This window comes from Aythya ferina (genome assembly GCF_964211825.1).
Source record: "Aythya ferina genome assembly, chromosome: 1".
Taxonomy (NCBI): Eukaryota; Metazoa; Chordata; class Aves; order Anseriformes; family Anatidae; genus Aythya; species Aythya ferina.
The window spans coordinates 54,270,132-54,284,017 of record NC_140296.1 but is presented as its reverse complement, the minus strand read 5'-3'; the positions used below and the strand labels follow the sequence as shown (position 1 = coordinate 54,284,017).

At 40.3% G+C, this 13,886-nt stretch overlaps 1 protein-coding gene across 3 annotated transcripts in view; it reads left to right on the top strand.

Moving 5' to 3' along the window:
* ABCC4 (ATP binding cassette subfamily C member 4 (PEL blood group)) overlaps positions 1 to 11,906 on the top strand; it is a 149,264-nt gene extending 137,358 nt beyond the window's left edge. For all 3 annotated transcript variants that reach the window (XM_084506830.1, XM_084506832.1, XM_084506833.1), the window contains 3 exons: positions 1,820 to 1,954; positions 6,896 to 8,696; positions 9,299 to 11,906. In XM_084506830.1, coding sequence (XP_084362956.1) covers positions 1,820 to 1,954; positions 6,896 to 7,003 — 243 coding nt within the window. In that variant the 3' untranslated portion in view covers positions 7,004 to 8,696; positions 9,299 to 11,906. The remainder of the gene's footprint in view (positions 1 to 1,819; positions 1,955 to 6,895; positions 8,697 to 9,298) is intronic.
* Positions 11,907 to 13,886: the final 1,980 nt, after the last annotated feature.

Below are 13,886 nucleotides of genomic sequence, written 5' to 3'. Positions count from 1 at the left end.
CAGTCCGCCTGTGGGTTCTGCTGAGCTCTTGGCCATTAAGATGCTTTGCTTTAATGAGTGGCACAGTCAAATTGCACATTTGGAAATTTCCTCCCAGGCCTTGGAATTTATCTCCAAGCTTATTGGAGATCCTTCTTTCAAACATAAGTTTGGAAACTGGTTCTGTTATTTTGGAAGTTGTCCTCATAATACCTTTTATTCATTTCTTTCCTGAAATCAACAGATGTAGCCTTTTAGATTTTTTTTTTTCTTACAAGTATGTACACCACAATTATGGCTTTGGTTGCAAGTCCTTGAAGTCCCTCTGTTGTGGCAATATCTTTTTCAACAGTGTGCCATGTGTAGTCAGTTCTTTATTTACATAAGAACAAAAATATTTTCTGAATTACTTTTTCTCACATAACCTCTTTTTTTTTCAACTTCACTGCTCCTACACATGGACTAGAGCACTGAACTTGTAGAGTGAAACCTAAATCTCTTTCTTGAGTCAATACCATTAATTTAGAAGTCAGTGAAGTATCTGAGTGTATTGCATTTGTCAATATTGACTTTTCCCTGCTATTGTGTTTCTCATTCTCTTAGGTTAGTTTAGTTGTACCTGAAGCTTCTCTGGTCTAGACTTACCTGCATGTTTTTGTGTCATTTGCAGCTTTGTCACTTCTCTGCTACCTCCTTTTTCTGATGAAGAACAGATACGTAGCTACTGCAGAGTGCTGTTAGCTACCAGTTCCTACCCTTTCAGCTTTCCAAACAGCAAAAATGCATTGTTTACTTCTAATCTTTGGTTTCAACACAAATTCTTTAATAATTTTTGTCCCTTGTAGCATAACTGTTTAGTTACACCAAACACCCTTCTGGAAATTCGTATAAAATGTTCCTCCCTTACTCTTCATCTGCTGCATTAAGAATTTTGTCGGATTTATGAGGTACAATTTCCTTTAGCTAAAATCATGGTGAACAAATTCTACCTCTGATCTGTGTGTCTTCTGCTTGTGTTTTAAAGATTGTTTTGTCTAAATCACTCTCCTGTCTAAAAATACATATGCTAGTGTAAAAGGTCCCTGAATAATCCCCTAAGGCTCTTAAAAATGTAAGTGCAATATTTGCTACCATGCAGTCCTGAAATAGTCACTAGTCTGACAGTATTTTCTTACAGGTTCAATCAGCGTATTCTTAAATTCTTCTAATGGTTTTGACTGTGTATATCCTCTGTGGCATACTGACTTAATGCCTTTTTAATTTCTCTGTGATTTTTTCCTTCTCCCCTCCTTTTCTTGGGTACCTATGTCCCTCGTGGCATCTCATCTTCTTTATCTAGAAAGAATAGGTTATGGGTAAGTATCTTTCTAGTATGTAGTTGGCAAAAAAGCGATGTGAGAAATTGTTTATCTTTTCAGCAACACCCTCAATTTCTTTAATTACATCTCCACCTCCTCTAATCCGAAAGACCTACTTATTCTCCTTTAACCGTCTTGGTGGTTATTGCGTGGTTTATACCTACAGCTGTTTACTTCAGAGCCCATTTTAGGCTGCTTCTTTCGTTCTTACACAATGAATCTGATAATCTGCTTTGTTGGCTTCACAAACATTGTATTTCCATATTCTGCATAACTTTGCATTGAATTCCTATAGGTAGAATGGCTGTAGGGCACTCTAAAATTGTACAACAGGTCTATAAACTAAAAAAGTGCCATGTTTGTTTGAAGAGGATATATATTTCATTTTCAGGATACAAAATTCATTCCCCTTTTGCTTATAGTCTCTAATATTTGCTTTTTAATTTCTTATGTTAATAAGTTGATTTCTGCTGATTTAACAGGTTTTAGAAGCTGGAAGACTAAAAGAATATGGTGAACCTTACATTTTGCTGCAAGAAAAAGATGGCTTGTTTTACAAAATGGTGCAACAAGTGGGCAAGACTGAAGCAGCTTCTCTGTTTGAAACAGCAAAACGGGTAATTTTAGAAGTGATAATTAAGTTTGCCTCTGCAGTTTGTTTATCACAAGTTAGCATATTCAAGGTTATAGTAGGCATTCCACTATATTTAAGAATCTGTTGGCTTTGCAAGGCTAAGCCATCATTTTTTGAGCATTTTTAGTGGGATACGCACAGGCTTCCAAACGATAAGTGTGTTTATATACTGAGTTGAAAGACTGTTTGGATTTCTTGTATCCTTATGTATGTACACACACTGGTACGTGTAAACAGTATATGACATACGCACCTGTGCTGGGCATGTGTCTTACAAAAACGTGCTTTAAAAACATGTTAAGGTTGCAGAATACAGCATTTAGTTCTCTTGTTTCTGTATTTTCTACAAGGCCCATCCAGAGTTAGTGTGAAGTTCAGTGCCAGTACATTATATTATGGTCACTGGGGGTGTGATCAGTGTTGTTTTTTTTTTTTTGCTTTCTCTTACTTCATTCTTGTACCCTTGCTTTGTTCTGCACATAGGATGAATAGCGCTCAATTAAGAAACAGCTGTTGAATGTTTTGTTGCCTCCTTGTTCCTTACGAGGCTCTGCCTGATTTACTGCTTACTATTCAAATCCTACTCTTGAGTATAGAATTATTAATGTAATTGTGAGCATTCCTCTGGCAATCAAAGTGTTTAAGAAACATCAATGGATTAATTTTCATAATATGCCTCTGAGGTGAGGCTATATCATCTTCACTTTTCAGATTGAAAGCTGAAGCAGAGATAAGAAGATTAAAAAAAAAAAAGAAAAAATGACCTGTGATCGAGGAACTCATTTTGAATAGCTTTTGGCTTGTGCTTTTTTTTTTTTTTTTTTTCTTTTGTGATAATTCAGTGCACGATATGTCCAGAGCAAGGTTATATTTTTCTTTCTGCCAACGAAGTTTCGGCATTGCCGCAGCGGAGACTTGCAGTGTTTGGTTTGGGAGCAACTTGATCCATATTCATGTAACTTTACTCAAGTGTGAAAGGAAGATACAGATATTAGGGATCTAGTGACCTAAGAGAGTTTCCACACAAGAGGCAAAGGTCTTAGTCTGTCCTCTAGGCTTTCTTCTCCTCAAGCTGGTTGGTGCACACGTAAGAGTGACACAAATTGCGAGCTCTTTCCTGGGGAGAAAAAGGAGAACACTAGGAAGGAAGCAACACGTAAAGGCAGGAAACAAAATGGCAAGTGCCTTGGCTACTTCTTAGTAAAAATAGACAAGAAATAGACCCGTCTGGCAAGTTGGAAAAACGTGAAAAATCGTGCAGTCATGGAGGTTGCGTGCTCAGGTATTGGGGGTGGATGTTTTGAAGATCAGGAATGCGGTCTGTGTCTGTTCACACTCAGTCTTCTTTTTGTTTGTTTTTATACCTACTAAACAATCTTTTTTTTTTTTTTTTTTTTTTTTTTTTTTTTTTTAAGAGTTTTTCAAGTGAAGCTTTGCAGCTGAGAGCATACACTATAAATTCTTGTATGGCACTGATTGCAGAACTCGGGAAACAGCTTTGTCCTTAACTGGACGGCATGACTCCTGCTGTCCTTCTCCATTACTGCAGTGTTGTTTCTTTTATTTTATTATTAACAGGAATGGGTTAGATGTGTTTTTTGTGATGTGTATGACAATCTGGAGGTGAGGTAAATGCTGTTTAGAAAGGTGGCTTCTAATTCATGAGGCCAGTATTTGTCTGCAAAGTGAAAGCCAGCTTCCTAGGACTTGATCCTTGCAGTGGCTAGAGGTGAAGCCGTTCAGCTGTCATGCAGAGAGGTTTAGCCATGTCATGCTGTCTCTCCTTCCTTCCCTGCAGCCCTCCCCAATTGCACAACTGCACTCAAAGATAATTCAAAATATATAAAAATAATTGCCTGATGTTACTTGCCCATATAGTCATCTGCAGTTACCACATCAATGTTATGTGATTTTGTACAGGAAGGGAAGAGATCCAGGAACCAGTCTCTGCTGAAATGTGGTTTGATGAAAAAGTTTGCTAACTCCCAGGCTAGAAGGCAGATACAAGCTTTAGCATCTGCCAAGAATGCAAAGCATGGTGCTCATCCACACTCAGCCCAAAAAAATGGGAATCGAGAGACTATATCTCCATTCAGCAGCTACCCAGAAGCACAGTTACAGCTCTTTCTGTTTAAAGGACTTGGACATAATTCCAGGATTTTGTTACTGCTGCCCCTTGTGCTTCGTGCATACGTTCAGAGAAGTTGCTTAGTCAGAAGAGCTGATTCTGGGGGCTGCTCTTTTTCCACCAGTGAGTCTGCTGCATGTACTGCTGGTCTCATACATTCCTCCTGCGGTTACTAAGAACTGTTTTTATGAAGAACAGCTTTTTTCTGTTGCTGAAAAACAGCATGCTGCACATAAAAAGAAGTGGTAATATGGCAAATATACATACTTCTCAAAAGGCGTTACAGGAGGCTGCTAAGTAAAATGGCTTGGAACGTGGCCATGCCTTGACAATGACTGTGTGATTTATTGCACCTTGGACCTGAAGCTTGTGCAGAACAAACTTGTTACTAAGAGCTTTTCTTTCAGTAAGGTGAGACTTTAAATAAATTTTCTGAAACAGTATGGCTTCTGCATATGTCCTTTAGGTGCAAATAAGAGAGGCTACACGCCTCAAACCGAAAGACTAACTCAGGACACCTTTGAAAAAATTTCCTGGGAAAAAGAAATCATGGTTATCACAGCCAAGCATTGAAAGATTTAACTCTTCAGGATCACCACACTTGCTGAAAACTTAGCTCAGGCTTCTGAATTGATCCAGGCTTGCTCATTGCATGTTTCTTTTGCTCACTCAATATCCCTGATTTTTGTGCAAATATGAAAGAAAGCAGTGCAGGCAGGGCTCAGACTGGAGACTGCTGAGTATATTGTAAGTAGCCTACGAGCTGCAGTGGAATCGTGCTAGGCATCAGGAGACCGTATTTCTGTCTTGATTCGGTTTACAAGAAGCTTATTAGGAGAAAATCCTGTGGGAAAGTGAGAAATTAAACAGTTAAAAAAACTGTTCAGTTATTCAGATTTAAAAAAAAAAAAAAAAAAAGAAAAAAAAGAAAAAAAAACTTGGTATGTTCTCCGTGCTGCTGTCAGCACAGAGAGGCTTTTCCACAAGCTTTGGTGGCATCAGGATAGGGCCTTTTTTTGTTTGTTTGTTTTGATCAATCAGTTTTTAAACACTTTGAGGGAAAAGTGAGAGTGATTTTATTTTAAAGCTCTGACAGATGTGTAAATACTAAAACACTAGGTGTTATCTGACCGCAGTGATTGCTTACAAGAAGGTTGCAGCTCTGTTGGCAGTGGAAGAGGCTTTATACGAGACTCGAGCGTTGGTATCTTGAGGGATTGGGCTCAGGGGAAGAATTGCAATGAGACAGTTGAAAAGCAGCTGCCATTTCATTAGGCCTCTAGTAATGTGCCAAGGTTTTCTGTTAACTCTGAAAAAAAAAATCACACTCGGAAGCTACACTAAAAGTATGCTGGAGTTTTGTATTTTAAACTGGGCAAAGGACGGGAACACACCACTGAGGCTGCAGGCTCTGCGGTGTGAGTGCGTTGGGCACCCCAATAACTCTCCTCTGTTGCATCCCATCGGGGCTGGTTCCTGAGGAATGCCTCCACCAGGCCTCCCAGTCCTGCTGTTGGCTCAAATCACACCTTAATATTCTCCAGAAATTCTGGAGATACGTGTATCCCGCGTTAGTGTGTGTACACAAAGGGTGACAGTGGTACTTACTGGGGTGTTTCCGTGGAACAGCTATTTCTCTTTTATCCCCCATGTCTTCTACGTGCATTCATACATACGAAAAGGACATTATTATCAAACAAGCCAAACTTTGTTGACAACGCTCTCGAATACAAATTGGAGAAATATTTCATAAGCTGTAGTCAGAGCAGTATGACTGTGAGACCCAACTCATGACATGTGTCAGCTTCAGAAAGATAGTGTATTTTCTGTTTTTAAAGGCTCAAACAAAACTTTTCACATTCTTCTTTGAAAAAAATGCATTTGAAGTCCTTTTTCACCCAAACACATTTTTAGATAAGAGCACACAAGTCTTGACATTATTTCATTTTGTTATGCGCATCTGTCAAGGAACAGAGATATGATACAGCTACTAAAAACTGATGATTGTGGAACAGTGAAACTTGACAGCATTTCATTTCCTTTATGTTCTGATTATACATTTATCAGGAAACCTGTATCTCTTCTAGTTCAGCTAGAAATTGGTAGAATTCAAGAACTCAAAGGCTTGGCAAAGAACTGTCCTATTATTTGGTATCATCTTACATTTTAGAGAAGTTGCTTGGTTGAGTCATTGTTAAAGCTTTTGCTTCTTCTTTCATTATTGTGGCTCACTATCCAGAGATCACGTTTCTATAGGCCCTATAACTGCTCTGCAGCACAAATTAAACGCTGGGATATTTCATACATACACCTCGAAGTTTCAATGGTTGTCAATCATAGTTTGTAAAATATAGGGATTACAACCCGATATTAACATCCGAATCCATTGTGCTCATTTTATGTGTGAAAATGAGAAACCCTTGTGCAGACGCAAGATTTCACAGCTTCTTTGTCAGCCTGTTTTTAATTTATCTCCATGTTTTGAGCTAGTAAAATGGTTTTACTTATCAGTTTAATGTAAAGCGATAAAATATATCTATTGATCTGAATCACCAGGATTTGAGTGGATCTACAGGTTGTGTGGGGTTTTTCTTAGACTTTGTTATAATAAGATCATACAGTAATTTTACTAATTTTTCAGTGACACACAGTTACCGAGTACTCCTAACCTGAAGTTCCTGTTTGGTTTCCTCAGGGGCATGTATTTATCTGTTCTGTGTTTATCTCCAGAAAGTGTGTTTTAAACTCAAAGATGTTTCAAGTATAGTGACATGCAGAATCTGCTGTTTTCCCTAGGTTTACTTCAGTAAGAATTATCCAGAAGTTGTTCAGAATGGCCAGCTTGCTGCAGACTCCTCGCTGGATCCTTCCTCAGGATTATGCATCACTGAAACTGCACTGTGACTCCTGATAACCACGATTGTTTTCCATGGAATGTAAAGCTGAGAACATCCAAACTCTCGATGTTTTCAAGGGTCAACGGGAGAGGAAAGGGAGGGGGCGATTCTTTGCACTGGACATCCTTTCTATTTAATACTGAGAAGAAAATCTTTGCTGTCCCTGTTTGTTCAATTTCAGTGCAATATGTTTTCCTTTCCAGATATAATTATGTTTGTATTGCCAAGGAAATTAGGAAGGCTCAGTTTTTATTTGGAAGTTTATTTAAACAGGTGCAGGACACCTAACAGGTCTAGGGTGCGTATTTGGAATTTGTTAAAGCAAAAGATTGGAACATATCCCTTTTCTCTTTCGGAGATATTTTGAGAGCAATCAAAAACAAATTTTGTTGAGCATCACTTGACCTTGACAGCTGTGCCTAAGCAGTAGATTTGGTAGCAGACATCTTAGTTGTTTAACGCGGCTGTCTTTCTACCTGTCATAAGTTGTCATGCAGGTTGATAGAAAAAAGAATTGAACAAGCCAAAAATACTTTTCCTTTTTGATAGCAAAAAGTACTATATACTTATTTTTTTGATAATTCAAGTAGTGCTGTTCAAGATGAATGTAAATACAAGTTTTATTTTGCTGAAATCCAAATGCTGAAAAAATCAATCTCCATCTTCTATACTCTAGAAGAAAATTACCACATTTGCACTGAAGAAATATTTAAATAATTTAACATACATTCCTCTTTTTATCCAGGTTATCAAAGAAAAAAAGTATTAAAATAACTTGAGGAAATCTTTGAATGACATGTCATTATACCTAAATACCATGTAGTACAAAGTTATCTCCAACACAACACATTGAAATGTATACGTTATTTGCATTTATTGTGCCTTAATATTTGTGCCTTCAAGCCAAAGCTGTAACTGCAGGGTACACAACAAATTCATTAAATACATGTTAAAAATATTTAGCCTTAGTATATTTAAAATTTTGCATCAGGGGATCTGTTGAACTTGAGCTGTTTGAAGTTACCATCCTACTGGAATGGGTAGGGAGGTACAACCTGTAGATTTGAGTGGCTGTTGCTAATAGCGAGGAGAATGCAGTGAGAGAGAGATTCTGTATTTGTAAGTTATGTCCTGATTTAGCAAAGCACTTTAACATAAAGGCACTATTTCCCTACTTTACAAAATCAAGCAAGTGCTATGCTGCTTCAGATTTTTTTCATGTTTCGTGAGATAGCTACCCTTTGAGGTCCAGTACCAAATAAATCTATTCATCTTACTGTTTAAAGTGAGACACTAAAAAGCAACACATCTCTTCAGGACACAGAAAATACCGTGCTTAACAAAATGTATTGAAGATGCTTGCATTACCTTTGCAAGATAAATGTGATTTACCCAATGTTCACCCAGCAGTCCAGAAGTTAGGCAAACACAAATGTTTCTCATTTCAAGCTGCTCTACCAGCAAATAGCTGACTGAAATACAAAATTACTCTCTCCTTGTTGAGATCTAAAATGAGGCCAAAGCCTGTGCCTGAGGACTGGGGCTCAAGTAGGACTTTGTCCCGTGTAGAAGTTGGTGGCAAGGGGCAGAATCATCATTCTCCTGCTGCAGCAGCTTCCCTGCGTGGGGCTCGCTGTTCTGCTGTGAGGTACCAGGAGAAGGGGGAGGTCTTCTTACTGCCTCCGCTCCCACCAGCTGGGGTGGTGTCGTGGTTTAACCCGACCGGCAGCTAAACACCACGCAGCCGTTCGCTCACCCTCCCCCCTCCCTCTCTGGGACGGGGGAGAGAAATGGAAAGTGAAGCCCGTGAGTTGAGATAAAGACAGTTTAATAAGACAGGAAAAAAAAAATAACAAAATAATAATAACAATAATAATAATGATGATACAATGGTGATAATACGAAAGTAATAATAGTATGTACAAACAAGTGATGCACAATGCAATTGCTCACCACCCGCTGACCGATGCCCAGCCTAACCCCGAGCAGTCCGGCCCCCTCCCCCCGGCTAGCCACCCCTATATATTGTTTAGCATGACGTCAGATGGTATGGAATACCCCTTTGGCTAGTTTGGGTCACCTGTCCTGGGTCTGTCCCCTCCCAGCTCTTACTGCACCCCCCAGCCTGCCCGTTGGCAGGACAGAGCAAAGGCTGAGATGTCCTTGGCTTAGTATAAGCACTGCTCTGCAACAATTAAAGCATCGGGGTGTTATCAGCACTCTTCTCATTCTAAGCCAAAACACAGCATTCCACCAGCTACTAGGAAGAAAATTAATTCTGTGCTAACTGAAACCAGGACAGGTGGAGGGGGAAAAAAGACAAACATTGGGTGTCTGGCTTGCTGCTAACATCCTCCTGTACTGTTAGCAGGAAGTTATAAAATGAAATGCTGCTGCCCCTAGCTTTCTCCTGGCAGGTTCGGACCCTTCTTCTGTGGGGTGCAGCTGACTGCAACAAATGTCTTTGAGAACAGTGGAATTGGACTTTGTGCAGTGATGCATAACACGAGTCTTGTGCTAGGTCTGGTGCTAAATAAAAGGCAGTCAGGGACAACTGCGTGTCCCCAAAGCCGAGCAGCACAGATTGACTCACGTAAGCAGCAAGCCCATAGCTAATTCTTAGAGCACACCAGCCACATCCCCTTTTCTCTACCACTTTGTCCTTGGTCTTTGCTGGGCTTGTAGGGTCCCTTTGTGTTCATAGCACACATTTATCATCCAGTGTGTGCTGTTAACTTTTCTTTTCAATTCAAATTGTCTGAAATAAGGACAGGTCTATTCTGCAGCTCAGTAGAGTGGGGTTTGTCTTGCGGAGGTATGTGAAGATGTAGAGAAGTGTTTGACTGTGTAAAGTCACATGGGATAATGCTGGGGGACTCTGTAGCGTGAAGAAAGCTCAGCCTGGCGTGCTTGTCTGTAACTGCCTTTTGGAAGGGATCCACGGCATGAACCATGTCCAAACTGCTCGAGCATTGAGGAGAGATCCAGCTGGAGTGTGCCAAAACAAAGCTGGAGTGAGCCGACTCCAGGTTAGCACAGACAGGTAACAGGGGCTGGCGCTTGAGCTCGTGTGCTTTCCTTCTTTATTGAGCGGTTTGGACATTTCCACGGGGTCTGGCTGTGTGCTACGATGCTGAATTCTTTTGATTTCTAAATATCTCTTCCGCGAGAATAAGTATGACACTAAGACCTCTAAACACTCTTAAGAGAACAGCACATTCTCCTGGCCATATACCTTGGTTTTAATTTTTATCAAAATCAAGGAGATGTGCACGTGTAAATCAAGGGTATAATTACAGTTTTCGTTCATTTCAGCTCTGAAATGAATCTATGAGAAGTTGTATTTCAGAGCAGAACTCCAAAATGCTGGCTGCTGCACACTCGCTGGTATGAGACCCTGACAGATCTAGCTATCGGTCTATGAGCTAGAATTAATTTGATCCTGTAGCTTTCTGAATGCGCACAAAAAAATGCAAGGAATCTCTGAAAATGCTGATTCTGCTTCTTCACGTGTTTTGACAGGACATTACAAGCTGTAGGTATCAAAACCCAAATTTTTAAAAGCACTTGAAAACCATACCCTTCTGAATAGAGCAACCGATAGCGAGTCATCTGTGCCTGTTGTTGCCCTTTATGTCCATCTTCTTAGTTTAAAGTGACAAAAATGTTTTAATCAGATTTTTTTGTTTAGATTTTGTTTTTTGTTGTTGAGAGTTGTTTTTGTGTAGATGACTATTGTGAAGATTGACCCACCCAGTTAATTTTATCTGAACGAGAAAGTGCACCGTACCTGCATGGCCAAACTCAGGTCAGGTATGAAAAAGGTCTTCCTCTGCTGGAAGTCTTGATCTGTTATATGTACAGATTAGCTCTCCAGCGAGGTGTTTTATGTTTCATTTTAAAGAGAAGTTCAAATGGTTGTAAACTTCCACGTTGCAAAATTTCATGCTTTATTTGGGAATAGTAAAGCTGGTTATTTTTAGCTACATTCCTTCTTGGGGATCTTGGAAAAAGAACTCAGTCTTCTGAGTTATTAAAGCCTTTAAAATGTTTCTTCACCTTGAGGTGCCTTAAAGTATTCCAGAGTCTTATTTCTAACGGGTATAATTTTATGCAGTAATGCTGCAAATCTCCAGTTGTGGAACTGCTCTTTGCTTGGTTTAAAAGTCTAGGAACAGCCTCTACTTCCCATCTAAAGAACAGGGTGGTTTTTTTTTCAGACATTAATTTTGGTCTCTCTTTGCTCCACCCCTCCTTAAAGACCACTGGGAGACTCAGTGCCAACATGGTTCTTATGAATTGGTTATCTCAGGTTTTGCTTAGTTTAAGGGCAAAATTTTGCCTGGGGAGCCGAACCAGAGCTCGTTTGCCAGATGGGTGTAGTCTTCTGCTCATACCCCTCTTTGGAAGGCGGAGGACCTTCTTCTGACCAAGATCAGAAATGATGTTTATTTAAGTGATATTGACACAATTTCTTTTCATTTTCCCAATACGTGCTTGAACTAAGATTGCAGAAAGAATGAGAAGGGGACGAAGGATCCAAACGGTATAGATACTTTACTGAAAATGCTGCTTTTTGTATTAATCTGACCCTTCCAAACATCTCCCTTTGAAGTTTGCCCCTTTTTTTTTTTTGAGGGGGGGGGAAAGAAAAATTATTTACTTACATCACCTGCCCTCTGTGAAGGTGATGAGCTTCTGACACTTCAGCAGAAGAATGTGGCTTTTTCTGTATGTTTTACATTGTGTAACATCGCACTGCTTTTTCATCATTTTAACTCTGTTTTTTGTTTTGTTTTGTTTTGCATTTGTGTAATAATTTGATTTTTTTTTTTATTGCTGCAGAATGGTTTCTGTTGTTGACGTTCACGTGACAGCTCCTGTTGGACAATAAAAAGCGTTTCTCAGAAGCGTGCCGCGTTCTGTCATCATTGCGGCTGTGTGGGTGAAGGCAGAAACGCGGGGCTGAGCAAAGTACAGGTTGTGCCCAAAAGCTCCAAGCACCTCTTTGTGTCATTGCCAACTCCGAGGATTGAAAATCCTCCATTATGAGATACGGCACAGAAGAATACATTTCAGCTCATTTTTCACCGTTCTTCCGCTGGCTGAGATCTCACAGATCACATTTTCAAGCTTTTTGCCTCAATGGCAGCGAATAAAATGTAATTGCAATAGATTTTCAAAAATCATTATGTGACTTTAAGGAGGAACCCCTGCAGTGGCAAAAGTACAGATCAGAGACGATCTGTGCCTCAAACAGCTAACGAGCTCAATGGGCTGGATATTGTTAATAGACGCAGAAGTGAAGTGGGTTAGCAGCACAACTCCAAAATCTGGTGTCATCTCTCAATCCTTTACTTCTGAGTTTGTTAATTTAACAAGATGCTGTAAAACTACTCATTTCTGAAAACTGCTCCAAGTTTCTCCCTGGACCTACTAACTCTCAAGCACTTGTCCATATAATCATGATGCAGTTCTTGGTACAAGATCTGTTACGCATTTGTCAATAATCCCCCAGGGTAGCAAGTTCTAGGATTGATGCAATGTAAACTGCCACCCGTCCTTTTATAACGTGGTGCTGGAGTATGTGTTAAAAAATTCTCGTGTTTCTACCAGAAGTCCACTTTGCAACCACAGCGCAGCTATCGTAACCTCGGGATGGTTTTGGCAGCAACATTTGCCATGATTAAATGAATCGTGTGGTCAGCAGCACAACAGTTTGGGGGCCATAGGGGCCCCAGTTCCTCACTGGGGCTGGCTGCTGGGGGTTATGTTTCTTCAGGGAAAAGGAAATCCCAGGTTCTGGTCCCGGTTCCAGGGAGTACACCTGCATTTCATTCAACAACAGTTAATAGAAATTGCATCAACACCAGGAAGAGCTGGGGACTCTACTCCAGAGCTCCTGCTTCGGGGTATCTCGGGTCTCCCCATGCAGCAGGATCAGTTTGCTTTTGCCACCCACCAGGCTGGGTGGTGGCAGCCGAGACTCCAGCTCCCGCAGCACACAGGCCTGTTGTTTGCAGAGTTGGTGCTTTAGGACTGAGGCTGCCCTACAAAAGGAAACACATTTCTGCTGCTGCCTCCCTGAGGACACTGCTGCCCTCAGCGCTGTGATTCCCAAGTGGACATCTGCTTTAGGACAGGATGCTCGATGTACCCAGAAGGTCCTGCTGCAGCTGCTCCTCGTGCAACATAGGGCTGAGCCTCCCTATAGACCAAGGTTTTCCTTATAATCAGTAAAGCTCCTAGCAAAAGAGCTCTGCAATGCGACCTGAAGCCTATGCCTTAACTATACCCAGAGAAAAGTTCCCAGTTTACATTGTCTAAATTACCTTATTGCAGCCAAGGACACGTGTATCACCTGGTCGCTCCAACATGTGAATTTGATACGTGTAGTACGGCTGTAGGATCGTGTCAGACACATGAGACTTACAAATAAACTGTGGATTTCTGTTTCGTTTGTGTGTGTGTGTATTCTTTGTTTTTGAGGTTTTTCGAATTGCTATGAGAAATTAAGGTGCGAGGCAGTGAAAAATAGTTCCTTTTGTTTAATTCCGGTAAATTTTGTACCTTCAATCACAAATAGGAAATAAAAGAGGGACTTATCCTGAGCCTGAAGCCTGAAGAAAACAAACCTTGCTAGTATTCTCACCAGCTGACATTCTTCACAGAGCTCTGCATTTTCCAGAAAAGAACCATAATTACCTTTTATAACATGAAATTGAATTGGGTGGGAAATACAGCCTAAGAATTATTAGTTAAAGTTTCACTGTCAACAAGAGCTTGCTCTTGAATATTACAAGCCCAGATTTTCTTTTTAACATAAATGCCAGGCATGAATAGGGCAAGTAGTGCTGTACAACTTTCTTTTGGAAACATTGCCAGGACAG